Source organism: Phoca vitulina, unplaced genomic scaffold, assembly GCF_004348235.1.
Source record: "Phoca vitulina isolate PV1807 unplaced genomic scaffold, GSC_HSeal_1.0 scaffold318, whole genome shotgun sequence".
NCBI lineage: Eukaryota > Metazoa > Chordata > Mammalia > Carnivora > Phocidae > Phoca > Phoca vitulina.
In genome coordinates this window covers 1-23,749 of record NW_022590005.1, presented here as the reverse complement: position 1 = coordinate 23,749, position 23,749 = coordinate 1, and the positions used below count along the sequence as shown (strand labels likewise).

The window sequence follows — 23,749 nt, the reverse complement described above, 5'->3', positions numbered from 1 at the left end:
AGAGGGACCCACAGCAAGGCCTTCTCAGGGGAGGAGGGCACGTAAGGCACGGCCAGCTGGGGCGGGGCGAACTGCAGCCAGTGAGCAGCACCTTGAATGGAGCCGCCTGTCCACTGGGGGGGCCCCGAGATGCCTTGGGGCAGAGGTCCTCATGACAGCCCCTTATGCTGTGGGATGATGACACATTTAAGAAGCCCGGGAGATGGCCAGGAGCTGCTGGGATTTCAAGGCCTGTTTATCTGGCCCTCCCATCCAGCACTTTGCCTCTCGTAGTCTGGTCATGGCCTGGCTTTCCCTTAGGACAGTATCCGTTCCTGGTGTGGCCTGGGAAGAGCACACCGGTGTCACGTCCTGTTCTGCTGTGCTATGCATCTCTCCCCTTCCATTGGTCTGAACCCACGAAGGCAGAGAACACTTGAGTGCCAGTGGGCCAGTGGGAGTTGGGGCGGGGCGTGCACGGGTGGGGAAAAGCAGGAGCCCCTGGGTGCCGGGCCTGGAGATCTAGATGGCACCCTTGCAAGAAAGCTAGAGCCACCTCAGGAGAATGGAAGCAGAACTTTATTCTTCTCGGCTAGGGAAGAGAACTAGCGGGTGGTTGTGCATAGTACCCCATCCCTCACCCCTCCCAGAACCAAAGAAGATAGGCAGAGCCACCAAAGGGCTACCTCTGCTCGCCTCTCTCCTTTACCCAAGTGGAGGCAGGTGAGTGCAACGCAGGGCTGGGGTGGCTGCAGTGATGGGGCGGCCAGGGCCGGCCGGGGCTCCGGGGCTGAGGAGACCAGGGGGCTGCTCAGGTTGGGGGATGGGTGTGGGGCACGTCTCATCCTGGGAGCTGCCAGCTGGCATAGGCAGAACTCAGGGGACCAGGACACGGTAGGGGCTGCCTGGGATGTGCTCATCGCCCCACTTGACCACCAGCGTGTACTCTCCCTTGTCCTTGAGCAGGTAAGACACACTGTAGAGCCGGCTGCCCACGTGCTTCACCAGGATCTCCTCGCAGGGTGTCCGGGGGCCATGCACCCCTACCAGCAGCATGTTGTTGCCTGGTGGGGAAGAGGCCTCAATTCTAAGCCCCAAGTCTCCTCCCTTCAGCGGAGAATACGCTGACCCCTCTTTCTGTCTTCGTATCCTCCCCCTGCCGCCCCCATCTGTTGCGGGGTGACAGCCCTTCCTAAAGAGTTGCCAGCACCCCTGCTCGCTAGGCCAGTGTAGGAAAGTCCAGCTCCTCCCAAGCCACTTTCCTGAAGGGTAAAGATGGCAGGGAGCCCAGAGGGGAAGTGGCTTTAGAAGTGACCAGCATGCCCGCAAGGGCACTCCGGCCGCACCTAACCCCCTTCTTCCCCTGTTCCCAGGCACTGGTCATCCCGTCTTCTCTCTGGCCTTGTCTTTTGGAGGGGCGGGGGCGGGGCCTGGGGCACCCACCTGCTTTGCTGCAGTCCACCGTGAAGCTGCTCTTTTGGCCCGCGTAGGCCTTGCTCAGCCCCAGGCCCTTGGCCAGCACCTTGCTGGCATCAGTGGAACCTGCCAGGGCCCCATGCTGGGGGGCACTGGCAGTCTTGGTCAGGGAGTCCACAAACACGGATGAGGTCTCATGGAGGCTGTGGTTGCTGACGAGACGGGGACCTGCAGGGCAGAGCTGGTTAGGGTGCTAAGAGATGGCCGGAGGGCAAGGCACTGGGCTGGGCACCAGCAGTCTGGTGCAAGACTCACCTGTGACTTTGGCCTTGAAGGGGCTGCCCCCAATGTGGTAGGGGCCACCATACTTGATGGAGATGAGGTAGCTGCCAGGTGCCATGGGAGTATAAGTGACACGGTAGCCCTCAGGGCACTCCTGGCAATCCATCTTCACCTTGGAGGGCCCATCGATGGTTACTGACAGGGCACCCGCTCCAGCGTTGCTCGTGTTCACGATAAACTCAGCTGGGCTCCCTGGGGGCGTGGGAGGTCAGGAAGAGCTGGCCTGGACTGTTTCCCCAGCCCCTGACTCCCACCCCCCACCCCCCAACCCCCGGCATAGCTTTGTCACCTCTGCACGCCTCCTGTTGTCACTGAGAACTTGGGGGAAGGGCCCCAGCAGCCGTGTGCACACACTGGAAGCTGCATCCGCTGACCTACCTGTGACCCCACCTTCTAGGCCAGCTCCATAGGCGGACACCAGGCCTGGGTCCCCTCCATGCCCAGGCTCCCCAACTCGGATCTTGAAGGGGCTTCCAGGAATGTGGGTGCCATTGAACTTGACGTCAATCAGGTAGACACCATTCTCCCGCGGGATGAAGCGTACAGCATACTTATCTGAGGAACAGAGGGGCACGCCGTGGGCCTGAGGTCCCTCCAAAACCGGGCAAGTGGCATCTGTGAGGAGGTTCCCCTGCCCACCGGTCCAGCAGGTCACTTCTTCCAGGGACCACACTGGGCACCCACAGCCCGCACCCCAGACCTCCTGAAGCCTGAGATGCCCAAGCAGCTCACTGTTGGTGCTCATTTGGACGGAAATCTACGAGCAAAACACTTGCCTCGCCTCTCTGCCTCCCTAAACAGGTTACCACGAAGGCCTTAGCCTCCGCATGTGAACAGGGGCACCGAGGCAACAGGAACTTGAGGTCACGTGGCTGTGGAGGGGCAGGACCAGCTGTGAGACTAGTGGAATTGGTGAACCGGCTCTTCTCACCTCCAGGCTGCCTCAGACCTATCTGGCAAGTGCCAGGCCCTGGCTAAGGAGTGGGCCAGCTCCGTGGCTAGACTTCGGGTCTCTCCTTCAGGAGACTGCACCGCACTGCCTGCAGGCGGCTTTCTCCTTCCTAGCAGCTGTGGCTTCTGAGCCAGAGCCTCCCCGCCCCCCGGCCAAGGGCTTGGGTCACGAATGGGGGAAGGGTCGCCTGGCTGAGGGAGCCCCAGCGTTTGGGCCCTGCTTATAGAATCTGTACCTTCCTTTTGTACTCTCAGTCTGCTTCCAGCCAGCTGGGCAGGCCCGCTGCTCCCAGCAGGGCCAGGGAAGATGGGTGGGTGGCCCGGGCAGGGACAGGGCCTCACCTTGGTCGATCTCTGTGACATAGCACTCCTCCAGGGCTCCCGAGGGGCTGTGCACCTTAGCATCGATCGCCCCCTTGGCCCCATTCAGGCTGACTGCAAAAGAGGCTGGCTGGTTGACCTTTAGCCCTGACTCCTGGAAGCACAGCAGATGTGGTTAGACAGGGTGGCTGGGGCACGGGAGAGCAGGGCCCCAGCAGCAGGAAGGCCCCTGGGGTTACACTTACCCATCTGGCATCCAATTTGGTTTAAAGAGGGAGAGCCACTGATTCTTGGGGACCGGTAAGCTACATGCACACACCCCCGCCCCCAGATCCACACTCTGCAATCATACACCCAGGCAGCAGGAATGGAGGGCAGCCCTGCGCTGTGGGCAGCACTCAGCCCTGGCAGGCTATCCCTCTTTAAACCTCAGCCCTGGTGCTCAACGGGCACAGGCTTCTGTTCAAAGCCTTTAGACCTGAGACACGAGAAAAACTCCACACAGCGGGCAGGGGTGCTTCCTGCCAACCCCAAGCATGGGCTGCACCCGGCCAGAGCAGAGGCCCGGCAGTCAGAGCAGAGGCCCGGCGCCCCGAGCTGGGCTGGGCGGGTCCCTTGACACAGGGTCAAGGTCTGCTCTGTGCAGCGGCTCTGGTCTGGCCGGGCCCAGGAGCCCCAGGCAGGCGGTTTCTCTCAGTGCCTCACCTGAAGACTAGAAACAGTAAGGCGGCGGGCATCGCCAGACGGAGAAGCCACCGGTACTACGAAGGGGCTGTCGGGGATGTGTTCCTCGTTGAACTTGACCGAGACCTCGTAGTCACCTGGGCAGGGAGAGAGCACAGAAGGCATGCTGGAAGGCTCCTGTTTGTCAGTGTTTACACCTCCCACTTCCCACCAACAGCCTGGGTGGCCCTGGGACCTCAGGGTGGAGGGTGGGAGCAAGGTGGAGCTGTCCACACCCAGGGGCCGCTTCCCCCGACCCCAGCCAAGCTCTCGGTACCTGGCTCCTGGACCACATAAGCCACACCGCAGGAGCCGTCCTTGCGGTCCTCGAAGGAGATCTCGGCCTTGCTGGGGCCCTCAACAGCAATGGCCAGGCCCCCAGCACCAGCTTCCCTGGTCCAGATGCTAAATTCAGCTGTGGGAAAACAGGGTGCCCTCAGAGAGGGCCGCTATTCCAGCTTCAGTCCCCTCCAAGCATGGCTGACGGCAACATGGCTGCTAGCTACTTCCTCAAACCCACCCCAGCCCAGAAGAGCAAAAGCCTCGCAAGCAGCAGGCGTACCTGGCACTCCGGCTTCAGCCCTCTCCAGGCCAGGGCCTCCAGCACGGACTTTGTGGGCTCCCCCTTCCCCCAGGGGCCCCACAGTGAACTGGAAGGGGCTCCCGGGCACGTGCTGGCCCTTGTACTTGACGCTGACTGTGTGCATGCCCATCTCGGCAGGCACAAAGCGGATGCAGTAGGTGTGGTTCTCCCCTTCCACAATCTCGGCCTCGTGGCTCTTGCCTGACGGGCTGGTTACCTGGGCTGTCATGTCCTGGATGCTAATTTCTGCAGGTAGGGGGACAGCCTGGTGAGCAAGAGGCCTGCGCCCCGCCCCACCCCTCTGCTTCGGGCCACCTGGGGCTGGCGCCCAGGACTCCCCACGGCCCCTCCCTGGCTCCCTACAGCTCCTACCAGGGATCTTCAGGCTGAGATCGCAATGACTGCCAACATTGGCCACCGAAGGGGCCCGTCGCCGGCGTGTGATGCTCTCTTTCACCCGGCCCTCTCCTGTTACCTTCACAGAGAAGGGGCTGCCTGCGGGAGGAGAGCACAGCCCGCACGTCGTACAGGTTACGTTTCTGCCGGCAGGCTCTGGCGTGCGGCACGGGGGTGGGGGCAGCTCGGTCATGGGGGCTGTGTGTGGGTGCCACACTCACCAGGCACGTGCTGGTCAGCGAACTTGATGTTGATGATGTAGTTGCCAGGCTCTGTGGGGCAGTAGGTGACCCTGCATGTGCCATCCTCTAGGTCCTCTGTGTTGATGTCCACCTTGCTGGGGCCCTCAATGGACAAGCTAAGCCCGCCATAGCCTGTGGAAGGGACGCCGCTGAGCCGGGAGGGCCAAGCACAGGGCTCTTGCCCCAGCTGGTAGGCCACCACCACCTACCTGCATCACGGGTGTCAATGATAAACTCTGCAGGCTCAAAGGTGTGGCCTTCGTGGAGGCCCTGGCCTGAGACCCGCACGCGGCTGGCATCCCCAATCTCCGACTGGCTGATCACCACTGGGATGGGGCTGCTCGCCACGTGCTGGCCATTCTTCTTCACATGCACCAGGTGCTCCCCGGTCTCCTTGGGCACGAACGAGATCCCTGGGCACAGGGCGGGGCTGTCAGCTGGGGAAAGGCATGCCCTCCCCTCACAGCCTCCTTCCTTTCCAGAAGGCCCTGCCCCTCAACCTCTTACCCACGTGGCCATTGCGCAGTCGCTTCAGCAGACAGGGCTCCTCCCGGCCCGAGGGGGGGCACGACCGTGGCCGTCAGCAGGCTGAGGTCCGTCTCAGAGATATTGATGGGGATGTCAGCAGCAGAGCCCACCTTCAGGTGGGACATGCGCATGGAGTCGTCACCTGCCAGGGGACAGTCACTTCATGTCCAGGTGCGGAGGGAGACTGTGCCCACCCTGCCGCCTGCCCGCTTTTGTCACTGCTCCCAGTGCCACCCACCTGTGACCCTGGCGGTGAAGGGGCTGCCCGGGATGTGCTGCTCGTTGTACTTGACCAGGATGCTGTAATCCCCGGGCAGCACGGGCAGGTAGGAGACGCTGCAGGTCCCATCTTGGTTGTCAGTGCAGCTGATTTCTGCTTTGGATGGGCCCTCGATGGCCAGGGACAAGCCCCCTAGAGAGAGTCACGGGTGAGGATGGGAACAGTGCGCCGGCGGGGAAAGAGCCCCAGCAGGCAAGCAGAGGCCAGGGCGGCAGGGTGGGGAGCCGCATTCAGGGAGCATCTCCCTTGTGCCCAGCTTTCTACTGGATGAGGGTGGGCGTCCCTCAGCACGCAGGCAGGCTAAGAGTAGGGCTGCCGCTCACCCTCTCCTGCATCCTTGGTGTTCACGGTGAAGACAGCAGGCTTGTTCACCACTCCGTGGGTGAGGCCAGGCCCATAGGCTGTGACGTGGCCGCAGTTGACGTAATCCACATAGAACTGCAGGGGGCTTCCTGAGGCAGGAAAAGGGGCCATGTGGAATGGGGCCTGGTGTCACCTCCCCAGGCTCCCCGCCCCCCGAACTCAGGCCCCCCGAGGCGCACCTGGGATGTGCATGTGATCGTAGCGGATGTCCATCTCGTGCAGGCCAGCCTCGCTGGGAGCATAGCGGACGGTCACGGTGCCGTCCTTGTTGTCCGTGATGGCTGGCTGTGCCACCTTGCCCGAGGGCATCCTCACCTCCCCTGCGGAGCAGTGGGGCCAGGGTCAGGGCACCCACTGGCAAACCCTCGCCTCTCTGGCTCCCGAGCTCCTTCCTGCTCCCACTTACCCGTGATTTCGCCTTTCTTGATGGTGAAGGGGATGACAAGGTCGAAGGGCCTTAAGCTGGTCACATCCAACCCATTGACACCCATTAGGGGTCTCTCTGGGGCCTGCAGTGGAGACAGAGGGCCCAAGTGAGGGGCCGTAGGAGGGGAGGGAGTCCCAGGGGTCCGTCCTCACGCATAGCAGGATGGGGCCTCACAGGACACCCCGCTGGCCAGCCCCCAAGTGTCCCCTCGGGCCAGGAGAGCCAGGACGAGGCAGCTGAGGCCGTACCCAGGTCTGCTGGCCACCCTGGGCATACGTGTAAGACGGGGCCAGTTGCTGAGGCCGAAGCGGGGGCTGTGCTGTGGGCTGGTCCCCGGCTAGAGCCTGCGGAGCAACACAAAAGAGTTGCAGATTCTGGCGTCACACAGGGCAGGGACAGGGCAGGCTCCACCCAGACCCCTCAACCCTGGCCCCTCCTGACCGTCACTTGGAAAGGGCTGTTGGGCACGTGCTCGCCACCAAAGCGCACGCAGATGACATATTTGCCCGGCTGGGGGGCTGTGTAGAAGATGTCAAAGGTGCCATCCTCGTTCTCCACCACATCCACGTCCACCTCGGAGCCGTCGGGCGTGCACACGGTGCAGGTCACCTTCCCTTTGCCTGCTGCCTTGGTGTCGACAGTGATCACCGTCTCCTCCCCAATCTGGATGGTGGGGCCAATGCCAGCACCTGGTGGGGCAGGGCAGGTCCCCAAAGGGGGGGGCCGGTGTGTGAGCTCGGCGCTTGAGCTGCTCCCATCTGCCTGCCACCCGCCCAGGCTTCTTATTGCCACCACCAAGCGCAGCCAGGCCTCCCCCGCCCCCCGCCCCAAGCTGGATCGGTGAGTGGTTTCTCAGAAGGCAGGAAAGGTTCCCCTGAGCTGCCTCAAGCCAGGGAGTCCTGTCTTGGGGATAGCCCTACATGGGAAAGGCCCGATGGGGGGCACACAGGTGTCTGGGAGAAAGGAAGGGGCCCGGAGGCCCATGAGGGACACGAGTGTTTGCCGCCACTTCCCCCGCCAACTTGGCCTCAGCCAGTGCTGTGGACCAACACCGGCACCCTGGCTGGGTGCGCAGCAGCCTTCGTCCCTGCAGCCTGGCCCTGGACCCCAGTGCCGTGTGCAGATGTGGTGAGGCAGAGTCCTGCTGCAGCGTGGGGGGGGGGGTTGTGACAGTTGCCTCCCACCCCCCGGGCCTGAAGGCGAAACTGGAGTTTCCTGACAACTGAGAACACTCGCTCAACCGGAGGCTGGTGGGGAGGGGCGGCCGGGTGCGGCCCGGCGCAGGCAGGGAGCCGGGAGCGGGGAAGCAGCGAGGCCGCGGGGGGTTAGCGCCCAAGCAGCACGCACAGCAGGCGGGGGCAGCACCAGGGGAAAGAGGGACGGGAGGCCCAAGCCACAGCCACCGCCACTAGGTTGCAAGGGCAGAGCAGCTGAGCAGCCTCTAGGGCCCCAGAGTGCCCGAGGGGAGGGGGGGCAGTGACGTTATGGTTTGAGCTCAGCCGTGAAGGCCTGGGGGGCCGTGGGCTGCGAGGCCTGGCAGTGAGAGTGCTTGATGTGACCCACCGAGCCCACTCAAGGGCTGTTTAAGGGGCACCCCTGGCCGAGGGCTCCTGCGGCGCTAGGCTCCGTGCTGGCCTTCCATGGCTCACTTAAGCTCTAGACCTGGCCACCTGCTGCCCGCCCTGCCCTGGGAGGCTTCGCCTCACAGCTACACCCGTCCTGCCCAGCTCGTGATCTGGACCACCGCCCAGTCGGCGGCTGCTCACTTGGCCCGCCCGGGGCCTAGTGCATCAGCGGGTCTCGGCTGCTCCGTCCTCAGACTACGCCTCCCAAGTTGGCTCCCCACTCAAGCCGCATCGCCACCAACCTGGTCCAAGCCACCACTATGACTGATCCAGAGGTGACTTCGGCTCCCCTACTGGGCTCTTTGCCTCCATTCTGCACACAGTGGCCAGGTAAACTGAGACCACTCCTTTGGCCAAGTCTTGGCCGTGCCCCTGTCCCCATGGCCCTGTTCCCCTGCCCTAGGCACACATGCCTGTCCTCTCAGATCCTGGAGCCTATTCTACCAAGCCATTGGGCCCTCGTCCCGAGACTCTAGCCACCCTCCAAATCTTGTCCTGGCCACCTCACCCAAGCTCCAGGCCTGCAGCCTCCAGAGGCTCCCAGGTCAACTGTCACCTCTTACTGGCGTCCCTGGTGTCCCTGGCTGGGGCTAGAGCTCCCCTCCCATGCCCAAGCAGGAGAACCTCCATGCCTAAATAACGTCACTGCTGGGGGACGGGGGTGGGGGGCAGGGGGAGGGAGGGAGGCAGGGAGGGCGGGCAGGCCGCCGAGTGCACTTTGGGGCTCTGAGGCTGGGCTGGGCCCTGCCCTGCTACCCGCCCAAGCAGTCGGACGCTGCTGCTGTTGCACTAGCCGCCCCACCCGCTCATGCAGTCCGTACCTCCCCCGGCCTGGGGCCCAGACGCCCCTGGGAGATGGGGATGGAGGTCTGTGGATCTGGCCAGGGCCGGGGGACTCCCACTGCTGAGGGGAGACCCCCTGTCCCCTCAGCCCGTGCAGGAGCCCTTGCCACGGAAGGAGGAAGTGAGAAGGCAGGGCCTGCTGCCCGCCCCCGGGGCTTCCCCAGGGTGCCAAGATCCCCAGACCCCAGAGCCCCCAGTGGGGTGCTTCTCAGGATGCACCTCACCCCAAAGCTCTCAGCTGCAACCCGACGTCTCAGATGGGGAAACGGAGGCCCAGAGAGAGGGAGGGCCGGAGCACTCACGCTCTGCTCTGGAGGCCTCCCTGGGCACTATCCCTCCAGCTTCCCCCCCTGTCCCTGCCAAGAGCTGCAGCTGGAACTGTCCTGGGAATCGGCACGGAAGAGGAAAAGGAAGCTGCCCTCTGGGCAGGAGGGGCATTGGGAGTGGCCCCAGCAAGCAGCTTACCTAGCCCGTGACCTCCGATTGACACTGAGGTGAGAGGGCAGAGAGCAAGGAGAAAGGTCAGGTGAGTCACTCCAGGGGGCGGCCCCCACTCCCACACGCCGCCCCAAGCAGCGAGCCCTGGCACACTGGCGCCCCCCAGCCCCGTGCGCATCGCCGCGGCCGCCGGCAGCCTGGCTCACCTGTGACCGTGCACTTGCTGGCGTCTCCGGTGGGCACGGCCCGGACGCGGTACGGGGAGAAGGGGATCTCGTCACCGCCGTACTTGATCAGGATGGTGTAGCGGCCCGTCACGTCTGGCACATAGGCCACCGTGTACGTGCCATCGTGGTTGTCTTGGATGTGCGTCTTCTTGGGCTTGCCCTCGGGGTCCTATGCGGCAGAGCACAGCGGAGGCCCGGGGTTACCTCAGACCCTCAGGAGGAGCAAACACCAGGGACCACGGCTGCAGGGACAGCCTCCGAGTCACTCAACCGCCCGGCGGCGTCAGTCCTTTACTTGGCCACGGCCAGGATCCAGAAGGGAAGTCCCAGATGCCCCACGCGCCCCCCCCCACCCCCGTGACAGGCAGGGGGCCGGGGAGCTTGATGCCCACCCTGCTTTATCGCCATGACCACCTTGGCTCCCGGCCTCCGCCCCAGGGCCTGCTCCCGCACTAGCGGGAGCTCCCCCTGGAAGATCAAGGTCCCGTCCTCCTACGTGACCCACGAGAACGTTACGGGCGGGCCGGCTGAGGCACCAAGGTCAGCAGTGAGCAAGCGTGCGCGCGGGGGGCCCTGTGCCTGTCACCACCGTCCTAGAGGCAGGGGACCTGGCCTCGCTGGCACGGCTCCCGAGGGAGACCACAGTCCCGGACTGGTCCACTCGCCCTGGTCGCACACCCTATGCCGCCCGCCGCGCTGGCCTAGGCCCCTCTCGGCCCCCGCCTCCTCGGTGCCTGGAGCGCGACCCGCCGGAGCCGGGCAGCCACCCCGGCGGCCAGCTCACCGTGATCTGCACAGCTAGCAGGCCCTCTCCCGCGTCCTTCGCGTCGATGGTGAACTCCACGGGCAGGCTGGCGGGCACACCGGTAGTATTGAGCCCGGGGCCACTGGCCTTCACCTTGCTGGCATCGTGCGTAGGCAGCACCTTGACCTTGAAGGGGCTGTTGGGCCGGGGTGATACAAGAACGGTCAGGAGGGCTTTTGGTGCTCAGCCCTGGTACCCTTCCCACAGGCAGGAGGCCCTGCCTCTTACCTGCGGGGCACCTCTTCCTCCCCGTACAGCACTGAGATGCTATAGGGCCCCTCCCGGCTGGGCACGTAGTTTACGGTCTGGGTGCCATCAGCGTTGTCCACGACGTCCACAGGCTCCACCAGGCCTGGTCCCAGTCCCAGAGAGAGACTCAGCCAGTTTCCCGGGTCCCCCAGCCCCACCATACTGGACCACCCAGCTCAGCCCCCACCCCAGGCCTAGACCTTGCTTTGCCCTCGCCTGCCCATCCCTAGGAATGGTCCTGAGCCCCTGTGACACCAGACACTAATCTGGGTGCCATCTTGGAGCCTTGCCCACCCTCCCTCCTGCCACATCTGCCCAGTGGCCAAGTCCCGTCTGTTCTACCTCCTGGTGGTCCTCTGTCCCTGGGCACTGGCTTCACTGTCACCCGAGGCTCCTCCGTGAACTACCTGAATACCTGTCCCAACCTCTGAGCGCTGCGCCTCCGGTCTCCTGCCCTAGCCTCCCAAGAGGACTGTGCTCTCCTGACCGCCCACTCCCAGGCACATGAACACTCACCTTTGGGCCCCTGCACTTTGACCTGCAGTGGGGCCACGCCAGCCTTGCTCGTGTCTACCTGGAAGGACTGAGGGAGGTTGGCCCGGACCATGCCAGGGCTCAGGCCAGGCCCAGAGCACTTGACTTTGGATGCATCTGTCACATCATGCACGGGGACCTTGAAAGGACTGCCTGCGGAGGGAACACGGATGGCAGCTGTGTGCGAGAGCCGAGGGCTGGCAAATGGCCCCAGACCGGCCCTAGCTGCCTCGCCTCCTCACCTGGGACTTGGTGGCCACCGTAGGTGACGTTAAGGCTGTAGGTGCCAGCCTCGTAGGGGGTATACTCGACCGAACAGCTGCCGTCCTTGTTGTCCATGCAGGACATCTTGGCCTCGGAGGGGCCCTCGACAGCCAGGCCCAGGCCCCCAGTGCCAGCTCCCCTGGTCCAAATGGATAGCCCATTATTTCCTGCGGTCCCAAGCCCCATCGCAGCCCCTGCTTCTCAGGCACTTGCTCACCTGGTCTCCACGGTGAACTTGTTGGGCTTGTTGGTGGTGCCGCTTTGGATACCTGGCCCGTGGACACGCACTCGGGAAGGGTCACAGCCCTCGGTCACAGGCACCTGGAACGGGCTGCTGGGCACGGGGCTGCCATCATAGGTCACGTCCACGGAGTGGAGTCCTGGAGGAGGGCAGGCTGGGTCAGGAGGAGCCCAGGCCGCCCTGTCTCTCAAGCCCCGGCCCTTGGGAACGCCAGCGCCTACCCTCCTCATACGGCGTGTACTCCACTTTGTAGGTGCCGTCACCACAGTCCTGCACGTAGGTCTCGGTCAGGTTACCTGAGGGGTTGGTCACACGAGCCTTGACGTGGGGCCCTCCGGTCTGGGTCAGAGCGCGGGCATCCACACTGAACTCAGTGGTAGCCTCTCGGAAGACACCTGCAGGGGCGGGCATGGGGAGGAGGCATGGGGCTCCAGGGACCCGCGGGGCGCTGGCTTCCCTCTACCCCCCGGGGCCGCGGTGGGGCCTCACCTTGGCCCTCGATCCCAGGCCCATAGCACTGGACGCCCGACGTGTCGACCGCAGGCTCCACCTGCAGCTTGCTGGGGAAGTTGGGCACAGGCTGGCCACCGTACTTGATGGTGACAGTGTAGGCCCCAGGGCAAAGCGGGATGTAGGTGATGGTGTGCGTGCCGTCACCGTGGTCCTGGATGTGCACCTCGGCCGGCAGCCCCGCCTCCGAGCAGATTTCGATGGTCAGCTCCGCGCTGCCTGCGCTCGAGCAGTCTACGTGGAACTGGCCCGCCTCCCCGGCCGTGGCCCGCTCCAAGCCGGGGCCTGAGCACTTGACTTTGGATGCATCGAAGCAGGGCACCACGTGGGCCTTGAACGGGGAACCGGGGATGTGGGTATCAGCGAAGAGGATGTTGATATTGTAGTCCCCGGGTTCGGTGGGCACATAGGACACAGAGCATGTGCCATCCCCGTTGTCCAGGCACTCGAGCTGGGCCTCGCAGGGGCCCTCCACTGTCAGGCCCAGGCCACCCATGCCGGCACCCTTGGTATCGATGGTGAAGCGCGCAGGGGAGCCCGCACTGCCCCCCTGCAGCCCTGGCCCAAACGCCTTCACCTGAGGGAAGAGGGACAGGTCAGGAGCCAAACCCGTGTCACCTCCCTGACCCCCGACCCCCAGCCTGACCTCACAACTACCTTCTCCCCCACCAGCTAGGGGTCCAGGCAGGGCCACTGGTCATGAGGACAAAAATGAGGAAGGGGGAGGGTGAGCCTGGAGAAGATGAGGGGGGGGCCCCCCACACCCCAATTACCTTGCTAGGCTTGGTGGGGGGCAGGGCTTCCACAGGAAAGGGGCTGCCAGGCACAGACACGCCGTCGTAAGTCACCTCGACCTCATAGGGCCCCTCCTCTCGGGGCACAAAGCGCACCACGCTGTTGTCAGCCCCCAGGCCTGGCTCCACCTTGCAGGGCACTACTGTGCCCGAGGGGCCCGTGATCTTGGATGCCACTTTGCCTTGGCCACCAGCACCCTTCGATTTGACTGTGAACTCCTGATCTTTGCCGACATCCACCTCTGTTGAGATGACAGAACCAGGGAGAAAACTATGGCATCCAGCCGAGGCGGCCCCTGGGGCATCCTCAGTGACTGGGACAGGGCTCTGATTACTTACTCTCTCCCAGGCCAGACACCTTGATCTTGCTGAGGTCTAGGCTTGGAGACACCCCCACCGAGAAGGGGCTCTTGGGGATGGGGTCCCCTCCGTAAGTGACATTGATGCCCACTGGACCCTGGAGAGGGCACAGAAAGGCAGAGTCAGGAGTCAGGACCTTGGTCCCCCCGGCCTGTGTCTTCCGCACTTGGGCATGGGGGGAGGGTGAGAGAAGCACTGGCTTTGCTCTCCCGCCCCCAGCCTTCCAAGCTGGCTCTCTCCCAGCGGGGAGTCGAGAGTGCGTGGGAAGCCCTCTGGAGCAGCCCACCTAGCCCACCACTCGAGGAAGCCCACACGCTCGGTAGGTTAGTTGAGGAGTGCAGCCGTTGGGAGGTCCGGGTAACTACCTGCTGCACGGGAGTGTACTTGACCGTGTAGGTGTTGTCGTGGTGGTCAATGATGTCCACATCGCGCACTGCGTCCCCCTTGGCCAGCCCTGAGAACTGGACGTCCAGCTTGCCTTTGCCAGCAGCTTTGGCATTGACCGTGAAGTGGGTGGGTTTGCCAAGCTCAACACCTGAGGAAACACGGTGGCCATGTAAGGGCACCTTGCCCCAAGCCTCCTTGTGGCCCCGACTGCCCCACAGGGTGCTGCTCATCCTCACCAGTGCGACTGAGGCCAGGGCCCTCAGCCTTCACCTTGCTGGCATCATGGGAGGGCTCCACCTTGACCCGGATGGGGCTGGTGGGCGTGGCCTGCAGGGGGTGGGGAAGAGTAGGGCTCAGGGGACAGCAGTGCCCCAACACGCAGCACCGTTAGGGGCCGGGAGCAGAGCACCCACCTGGTCAGCAAAGAGGACCATGATGGTGTAGCTGCCAGCCCCGCGCGGTGTGTACTTCACTGTGAAGGTGTCGTTGTCGTTACGGATGATGTCAAAGTCGATGTCGGCCTCAGTGGGGCCCACCACGCCAGGGGCACACTTGATGCCAATGCTGACGTCCCCTGCAGCGGGGGGTGGGAGCAGAGGCTGGGATCGCGTCCGGACACCTCGCCCGCTCGCCCACCCGCCCACCCGCCCGGGGCAGGCCCTTACCCTGGCCGGCCTCGGCGCAATCCACAGTGAAGTAGGTTGGCTCATGAGCCTTGAGCCCTGTCTTGGCTACTCCTGGGCCATATACCTTGACCTTGTTCGGGTGGCTACCGGCTCCCACGTTCACCTGCAGGGCGCAGGGGCAAGTGCAAGGGCATGAGCGGCGTGGAGGCGGCCCAGGGCTTTTTCACTCACGGCCAACAGGCACACAAAATGGTACAGCCACCTCAGGAAGTAGTTTAGTGGTTCTTCAAACGATTAAACACGAAGTGGCCACCTGGCCCAGCAAGCCTACCCCGAGGTACCGACGCGCCGGGGGAGAGGAGATCGCTCATCCCCACAAGCGCTCGTCCTCGAACGTTCACAGTGGTGTTATTCACAGCGGCCAAACGCGAAAAACCCACGGGGCCCATCCACACCACAGGCTATTCCTCGGGCGGGAAGAGGCGGGAAGCGCGGACTCGTGCTATGATACGGGGGGGCCATGATGAAACGTGCTGCTGAGGGACAGCAACCCGATACGAAGGCCACGTACTGCGTGCACACGCATCCACAGCAGCCGTCCGGAGTGGGCTTGCTCGGGCCTGGGGCAGGGGGCGTGCGGGGCAGAGGGTTTCTTTTCCGGATGATGAAGATGTCCTAACCTTTGGCTGTGATCCTTGCCGCACACCCCTGAATGTACTCAAAACCATCGAGTCGTACACTTGGGACGGGGGATCTGTACGGTCTGGGAGGCCTACCTAACGGAGCTGGATCGGGCACCCGAGGGAGATGGGCTACAGGGCTGCTCACCCGGAAGGGGCTGTTGGGAATGCTGACGCCGCCCCAGGACACCATGGCCGTGTGCTTCACCGGCTTCCTGGGCACGTACGAGCAGCTGTAAGTGCCGTTGCCGTTGTCCTTGACTGCCGCCTCCACGGGGCATCCCTCGTTGTCCTGGGAAGTGGGCAGGGACGAGCAGCCCGCTGATGAGGGCCCAGGCCTGGGCACCCGCGCACCCCACCTCACCAACCCCACCACGGGTGGGCACCCCACCTGGACTTGGACCCGGAGACTGGCCTTCCCACCATGCTTGGCGTCCACCGTGAACTCTGCCGGCTTATTGACAGCCACGCCCGTCTTCTCCAGTCCAGGCCCGCGTGCCTTCACCTGATGAGAGATGCCCCCACCGCCCCCCAATCTCAGGGGACCAAGTGCAAGGCCCCCAAGGACCCAGAGTGGCAGGAACACGCGGTCGGGGCACCAGCACAGCCAGGCCTCCCCAAGTCCCCAGGCAGAGGCAGAGGGGGGCCGGCAGCACACGCCCTTTACCCTGTCTGGGTGGAAGTCCTGGGGCGCCTCGCGGATGTCGGCCATGAAGGGGCTGAGGCGGATGTCCTCGCTGTTGCACAGCACGTGCACGGCGTACTCGCCGGCCTCCTGGGGCCAGTAGCGCACGTCGCAGGAGCCGTCGCCCTTGTCGTCGCACTCAATCCTGGCCTGCGACGGGCCCTCCACCGAGAAGCCTGCCAACGGCCGCCAGTCGCATGAGCACCCTGGGGCCTCACCGCCCTCTGCCCCCGGACGCCCGCGCCACGGCCCGCGGCTCACCCAGGGTGCCGACGTCGTCCCCGATGGCCTCCACCACGAAGTCGGCCGACTTGCCCACGACTCCGCCTTCCAGCCCGGGGCCCCAGGCCCGCACCTTCTGGTTGCCGCACTCCGTGCCCACCTTCACCTCAAAGGGACTGTGACGAGAGCCGCACAGGGGAGCGCTGAGGGCCCGGCACGGGGGGAGGAGCGTGCCGCCCGGGCTCCTGGGGCTCTGCGCGGGGCCTCACCTGCGCCCGATGTTCTGGCCACCCCACGTGATGGTGACAGTGTACGTGCCGGGGACCAGGGGGTAATACTCGAAGCCATAGACGCCGTCCCCCAGGTCCTTCTGCTTCACACGCTCCTCGCCCTCTGCCCAAGACAAGGGAGGGCCTCAGGCCTGGCCAGCAGCAGTCCTGAGGCCGCCGCCGCCATCCCAGCCGTAGCCCAACTTACTGGGCCCCTTCACGGTGACCTTCAGCTCTCCGCTGCCGGCGCCCTTCGTGTACACCTTGAAGTCCGCGCTCTCCTTCACCCGCACACCCTTGGGCTGGAGGCCACGGCCAACGGCACGGCAGGCGCCCGGGTTACAGGCTGCGGGGAAAGGGCCAGCTAAGCCACTGGGAGCTGGCGCTGGGTGACCCCTACCCTTCCCTCCCACGGGGCTGGGCCATCAGAATCTGGCGGTCCCTCGGAACGTGGTCCCACAAGACGGGTGAAGGACGTGCGGGAAAGAACGATGACCCCAGGACCTGTAGGCCAGGCCTCCTCCCAGCAATTCCACACCAGCCGCCAGCACCCCCCCGCCCCCCGCCCCCCGCCCAGCCCGCCCCCTCCCAGAGGAAGACAGATCCAAGTACCGTGGACCCCGTGGGCAGAGCAGAGAGCAGCAGGTTTCTAAACAGCTGGAGCGAGCTCTTCTGAAGGTGAAAGCGTGGAGAAGAGAGACGGAGAAGGGCGAGAGGAGGAGGAGGAAGGGCCCCAGCAGGGGAGGAAAGAGAGCCCAGACAGTGGAAGCATAGAGGCCCAGGGTGCCGGGGCTAGGGCTGGAGTGAGTCTCGCCCTAGCTGCCCCCCCTCCGGAGGGAGGCCCAGTCTACAGCGCCCCCACTTGGGGGCGGCTGGGACCGGCCTACCTTGGCCAACAGTGACAGTGTAGGGGCTTCGAGGGATGGGCACGCCGGCGAAGGTGACGTGCACCGTGTGGACGCCCTCCATGGTGGGCTGGTAGCTGCAGCGGTACGTGCTGTCGCCCCGGGCCTCCAGCTGAGGCTCCACGGTGCCCTTCTGGCCCGCAGGGTCCTGGATCACAACTTCCACCTCGCCCGTGCCAGCCCCTGCCACAAGGTAACCGCAGCTCAGCTCCCGGCCCGCCCCCGGCCCCCCGCCGCTCTCCCCTCGCACCTGCCAGCCTCAGCAGCGCCCTCCTCACCTGCTGTGAAGATCTCAAAGTAGGTGGTCTTGTTGGCGATGTTGCCACTGGGCTCCAGGCCAGGGCCCTGGGCGGTCACTTTGCTCGCATCCCCCTGGGACTTGTCCACATACACCTCGAAGGGACTCTTGGCGATATGCTGGCCGGCAAAGAGCACGGTGACCTGTCCCCAGGAGGGGCAGACCGTGAGGGCAGGGGCCGGGCCTTCCAGCCACCGCCTCCCCCACCAGCCTCCCCTTGGGCTGAGGGCTCACCTTGTGAGTCCCCGTCACTTCGGGGACGTACCAGACAGAGAAGGTCCGGTTCTTGTCATTATTGGCGGTCACCTTTGCCTGTGGCGGGAAGGAGCACATGAGGCCCTGCTCCGAATGGAGGCACCTGCCCGCCTGCTTGACGGTGGCCCTACCTCTTCCTGGTGGCCGGCTGGGTCCTCCACGTACACCAGCACCTCTCCCTGGCCAGCACTTCTGGTCTCCACGGTGAATTCCGCGCGCTTCTTCACCATGTTGCCTGTGGGCTCGATGCCTGCCAGGCAGGGGCCGGGAGCTCTGAGCCGGCCCGTAGGGCTGCCTCCTCACCCCAGCGCACCTCCCCCTTCGGGCCCAGCGTCCTTCCCTGCCGTCACCCCGTCGGGAATGCTCTGAAGCGGGCGAGCTGATGGCAGGTAAACCCTGGCCCAGCACACAGAGCCTGGCCTTGTGCCCCAGCTTCATTCTTGCTGTGGGACAGGCCTGGGTCTGTTTTCTAGAACTCTCGCTCGGGTTTGCCTGAGCCCTAGCTCCTGTGCGATACCCCGGCTGGGTTTTGTCTCTGTTGACAGGCATGCGGCTGGGTCGTGCCTCCCTGACCACACTCCACCTTGCGGTGACGCCTCAGGGGGGGACCTTCTAGCCAAGTGGCCAGTTTTGACCAGCCCTGACCCATTCGTTTGACTCGGAGGGGGCATTTGATAACCTAGCCCCCATGTAACCGAAGAGTTCCCAAGACCTCCAAGTCCTGCAGGGATGAGGTCAGCACGCAGAGCATCCCCTGCCCGACTTCCTCACCTGGCCCATAGGCTCGGGCTTTCTTTGGGTTTAGTTTGGGCCGCAGGGGAGCTCCTGGCTTCAGCTTGGCCTTGGGGAACTGGGACAGGTAGGTCATGACGGAGTGCTCGTCCACATTGGGATCCACGATTTCCTCGGGTGTGATCACCTATCACAGATGGCAGACAGAAGCCATGTGACCTCCAAGCGTCAAGTCCCTGGCATGTGACACATCTCCCCACGGGGACCACAAGCCCCCAGATGGCCGCAGGCAGGGGGTACCTGAGGGATGCCCAGCCAATCATCAGCCTGCTGCATGGCCTCCCTCGCGTTGTTCACGGGCTTGCTGGCATCCCAGGAGTCCCAGTCAGGGCATAGGCCTGCGGCACAAGGAAGGCTGTGAGTTGGAGGGAGGTGCCCCCAGGGCCCCCTGGCAGGCTGTCTCCTCCACCCCCACCCCCCGCCCCCCCCACTCCCTCACCCCTCACCTGGGGCACAGCTGTCGACGAGGGCACCCAGGGCCCTGCCGCTCTGCCAGTCCCGGCTGAAGTTGGTGATGGGCAGCTGCGGCAGCTTATTCTGAATCCAGCCCAGGAGCCGCTGCTTAGGCGTCTGCTTCTTGGCTTCCTCATCCTCCTCCTCATCCCACATGGGCATGGAGATGGAGTAGTGCAGGATCAGGGTCCAGATGAGGCCCAAGATCAGCTTCAGGTTCCCATCCACGATGGCCTTGCTGTCTGTGAGGAAAGCGAGTGGCAGCGCTGAGCAGGCAGGGGCCCGTGTACGCACGCGTGCAGCCTCAGGCCACTCCCAGGCAGCAGAGTGTGGCAGCAAGGGGTCCCTGGGGAGGAGGCCGAGGCTCCCTGAGGGGGTGACATGCGGGTCCTGCCCTCTCTGCTCAGGGTCTCTGTGGGGGGTAAAGGAGATGAAAGAGACTTCTGGGGAGGGGGGAGACCCCCCCATTGACACATGGTGACGATACAGCTCAATGAGGAGTGTTGCTGGAAGCCCTTTGGACAGTGGGGGGGGGGGGCGGCAGAGGAAGGACAGATAACAGACCCAGGCTGCAGACAGGGCCCAGGGCGGCCTCTGGAGGGGCCCTTCCCCCAACGGTGCTTTGCAGCTGCCCAGCTCCAGGGGGTCTCCAGGGAATTGGGCAGGAGGAGCAGTGTGGCCCCAGCAGGCCTAGATAGGAGACCCCCGACCTGACCCTGGAGGGGAGGGGGGATGGGGCCGGGGTGGAGGAAGAGGAAGGCTGGCCAGTGGGGCAGTTGGGAAAGAAAACTGTTGCCTCAGGGTGGGTGGGTGGGCCCAGGGCCGCAGCAGGCAGGGGAAGTAGAGGCGTTGGGCAAGGACCCTTTGAGTGGAGGATGTGAGCCCCACCCTCCACAGACCCAAACTGGGAGCAGGCCTGGGGAGGGTGGGGGTGAGGACAAAGGAGCCAGTGGTTGAGCTGCGTGCCAGCCAGGGTGATGGGCAGGACACATTCCAGAGACCCCCTCAGCCAGCAAGGAGAAAGGCAGAACTGATGAGCCTGGGCGGGGCACCCAGGGCCCCAGCTTGGGAGCTGGGGTGGCAGAAGCCATGGGTGGGGTCCCTGAGTCCTGCTGCCTCAGCAGAGCTCGCCCGCCGCCTGCCCTCCTCACCACCTAACGGGGCACTGGGCCTCAGGCGGGTGGCTGCCAAGCTCACCACAGGGGAAGTGGTTAGGGCGGGCACCTAGCGCCCTGTCACCATGGCAACCCCTCCAGGCTCTGGGCCCCACCCAAGGCACTTCTGGGTCTCAGCTTCCTAAGGGTGGGGCCCTGAAAAGGGGAGGGCTTTCTAAGAGCCACTGGAGTCCTGCACCCCCCACCCCCACCCCCCGTCAAAATCAAGAGAAAATACTTGTCTGATGAGTCAACTCGAGGGTGGGAAGAAGGGGATGGACACCACCAAAAGGGCCATCAATGGTAGGCAGCCTGAATCCAGCAGGCAGGACCTCGAGGACCGGCTGAGCCACTCAAAGCAGAGCAGCCTCCCTGCTCCCAGACTGCGGCTGGTCCCAAGCTCTGCACTACTGCCTTGCGCTGTCCCCAAATAGCAGGCGGGGCTGGTAGAGAAGGGGCTTCAGGCTAGAGGTGATTGGAAGGTTCAGAGAAGACCAAGGGCACAGGACCAGCCAGAGAGCTTCTTAGTAGGCCCCCTCCTCCAGAGTCCTACTGTGACTTGGGACACACAAGGCCAAGCTCATCAGCCTGAGTGGGTTGGGCTGGGCCCTCCCCCTGGTCCACAGGAGGCCAGCCTAAGCCCTCCTCATCCCCCTGACAAAAGAGGGAGGGAAGAGAACCAGGGCCCAGGGTTGGGAGACAGCCTGGTTGGATGGCCCCGCCCCATCCCACCCCCTTTCCCCAGCCCCGGGGCTAGCCTGCCCCCTCCCTCCCCTAATCACTGCTGCTTTCCAACATTTTTTTGCCTTATATGGCAAAGCTCTGGGAACTAGGCCTGCTCCAGCCAGCTCACTAGAGGAGGAGTAGAAGGGAGGAGGGAGGAGGAGACCCCCCCTAGACAGCTGGGGTGTGGCCTGCCTCCCCACATCCGGTTGCCCCCCCACCCAAGACTCAGAGATGACTCAGCTTGGCTAGACTGAGGCTGGGACTGAGGGGTGGGCCTCAGCCTCAACTGGCATTCCAAAGAAAGAGGTGGGACCCTGGAGACCTGCCCTCTGAGTGGCTGGGGGCGCCTGAGTCCTGTGTCCCTCAGACTCGCAGGCTCAGCAAGGCTCATGGCTTTAGGGACAACTGGAAGAACTGTAAAGAAAAGAAAGCGCTCCTCCTCCCGCGGGAACACACTACCCCCGAGTCACCAGTTCCGGTGCAGGTCCCTGAATGGCCCGCATCTTGAGAAGAGCCTGGGATGCTGCAGTAGGTCCAGTCAATGCCAACCTCACCAGCCCAGTGACACGGACACTGGGTTGGCGGTGAGCCCAGTGCACGCTGGAGTACCTCCCAACCAGCTCGTGCATTCTAGATGCAGAAAAGCAAGTCCTACATGGAAGCAAGAGTTTGGCCCAAGCTCAACAGTAACTTGGTGTTTAAGTGGACTACAAACCAGCTCCCTTCAGTGGCCACCTCATCTCAAGTACCCTTTTCCTAGCTATGGTCCTCTCTGGCCACAAGTTTCTCGAGGGGAGATCTAAACTGGGGGTTGGAGCCATCTCCAGTGGAAGGACCCATCTCCCAGGGCCCCAAACAGCCAAGAGCCCTAGACAATGGGACTCACAAGCTCCAACACCCCGTTTAGGACCTACAGGAGCGCCTGAAGGCCAGAGAGCCCTTCCCAAACTGCTGAAGGGAGGGGGGGGGAGGGCTCGGGACTCCCCCTCCTCAAGGATGGGGCACTGGGCGCAGGGCCAGAGCCCGGCCAGTGCCCGCCTTCCGCAGGCCCTCTCCCACGGCGGGTGCAGTGGCGGGGGCGCGGCCTGCGGAGGATGTGAGCTCAGCCTGGGCGCGGGCCAGCCGGGGTGCGGCGGGCGGGGGCGCGTAGCGGTCTGCACGCCCGGCCAGCCTGCCAGCGCGCCTTTGTTCTCGAGGCCTGCGTGTTGGAGCCTGGCGGCCCTGGGGGCAGCGCGGGGGCTGGGGGGACGTAGCTGGGAGGGGCAGGCCCAGGAGAGAGGGGAGGATGCGTGGAGCCCCCGCCCTCAACCTCGACCTCCCCGTGCCACGGGAGCGACCCACGCCCTCACCGATGGACACGAGCTTGATGCTCTCACGGTCCAGGAACTCGAGCGCCACGGACACGTTCTCGAGCTGCATCTGGCGGAAGGTGGGCCTCTGGTTGTGCTTGCGGTGCATCTTCTTCTGGCTGAGCACCTCCAGCAGCGCGATGAGCCGCAGCCCATCGCTCAGGTCCGTCTGCAGGTTGGCGATGCGCTTGCTCACGCACTTCAGGTGCTCGTTGCACCAGCGCGTGAACGTGTTCTGCTGGATCTTCTTCCACGGCGCGTCCTCTGCCAGGTCCTTCTCGGTGGCTGGCATCTCGGCGTCTCGCGCGTCGGCACCGCCGCCCGGAGCCGCGCCTGCCGCGCTCTGGCCCGCCCGGGAGTGGGAGCTACTCATTTTGAGGCGCGAGGAGCTGAGGGGCGGTGCTGCCGCCTAGGCGAGGGGACGGCCCTTTAATTAAAGTTGCAGGCACCTCCGCGCTCACAGGGCGAGGCAGGCAGCGGGGATTGTGCTGCGGAGAGAACGAGCCCTTTAAATGCGGGCGGGGGGGGGCGGCCGCGCCGGTTCAGTGGGGGCGGAGCCACCGTGGGGCGGGGTTGTGGGTGGGGCTTCGGGCCGCACCCGCCCCGCCCGTCGGAATGCCCCCTTCAGCCCCCAGTCCTGGCCGTTCGGACCCAACCCCAAGGCTCCGGGGAGGGTCGTCGGGCCCTGAATGGGTCAAGGCGCACCCTAGCCCCGTGGCCTTGCACCAGCACTGCAGGAAATGCTGCGGCAAGGAAAGGCTGAGCAGCCTCTGGCGCTGGACCACTTGGCCTCCAGCAGGCACGCCATAGATGGGACTTTCCTTCTCCAAGGCCCCTGCGGAGGAGTGGGGGGTGTTGTTCCTGGTCCCTGAGTCACGTGGGCTCCGACCCGGCCCCGCCGCCCCAGGAGCCCCCACCTCCCCAGCAAGCCCCCGCCGCCCTCTCCCTACCCCGGACTCCGGCGCCTGGGGCTCCCCGGCCGCACCCTGGCCGGCCGCCCCTGCCGCAGCGGGAAGGGACCCGACCCCAAGAGCGGGCCCCTGGAGAGCGCGGCTCCCGGGCCAGGCGCCGCCGCGAGCGAGCGCTTTGCGCGCGTGCCCCACGCCGGGGAAGCAGCCGCCTCAGACCCCCCGTGCCAGGCCCGCCTTCCCGCTCTCCACGGCCCTGGCCTGCGCACCTGCGCCCGCCGGCGCCCGCCATCCCACCGGTCCCCACCGCCTCCCTCCCTCCCCGCTCCGGCCGGGAGGAAATGGGGCACTGGGCCAGGAGGCCGCCAGCACTCCAGGAGCAAGCGGTCCTGCAAGGGGCCGGGCGTGCCAGTGGGCACTGGCAGAGGGCCCGGTGAGGCGTGCAGACAGCGAGTGTGTGCCTGACCCACCATGCCATCCACCTGGGGTGCTGGGGGTTTCCTCTCCTGTTGCAGTGCCTCCCCCAATGGCCCCAGGAGGCAGCCTGGCAGGGGGCGCGGGAGAGGGGAGGCTTCCAGACCCAGAGGGCCTGCTCAGGA

General features: G+C 64.8%; 1 protein-coding gene across 1 annotated transcript; it reads right to left on the bottom strand.

The window, feature by feature from the left end:
* Positions 1-542: 542 nt before the first annotated feature.
* On the bottom strand, positions 543-22,730 carry LOC116629155 (filamin-A-like). The gene is given in 48 exon segments (XM_032399451.1): positions 543-1,043; positions 1,423-1,623; positions 1,711-1,929; positions 2,116-2,292; positions 3,031-3,163; positions 3,715-3,830; positions 4,010-4,147; positions 4,295-4,561; positions 4,688-4,810; positions 4,933-5,085; positions 5,163-5,366; positions 5,461-5,518; positions 5,520-5,623; positions 5,720-5,893; positions 6,085-6,213; positions 6,304-6,444; positions 6,531-6,633; positions 6,800-6,895; positions 6,993-7,240; positions 9,485-9,508; positions 9,664-9,853; positions 10,469-10,625; positions 10,718-10,841; positions 11,255-11,425; positions 11,515-11,675; positions 11,754-11,916; positions 11,999-12,172; positions 12,267-12,864; positions 13,061-13,323; positions 13,421-13,538; positions 13,807-13,976; positions 14,065-14,155; positions 14,242-14,402; positions 14,494-14,617; positions 15,283-15,426; positions 15,526-15,639; positions 15,802-15,995; positions 16,081-16,217; positions 16,311-16,434; positions 16,519-16,656; positions 17,198-17,398; positions 17,494-17,656; positions 17,748-17,825; positions 17,900-18,018; positions 18,540-18,687; positions 18,801-18,898; positions 19,007-19,255; positions 22,243-22,730. Coding segments are annotated over 48 exon segments (7,941 nt in total). The 5' UTR covers positions 22,616-22,730; the 3' UTR covers positions 543-855.
* Positions 22,731-23,749: the final 1,019 nt, after the last annotated feature.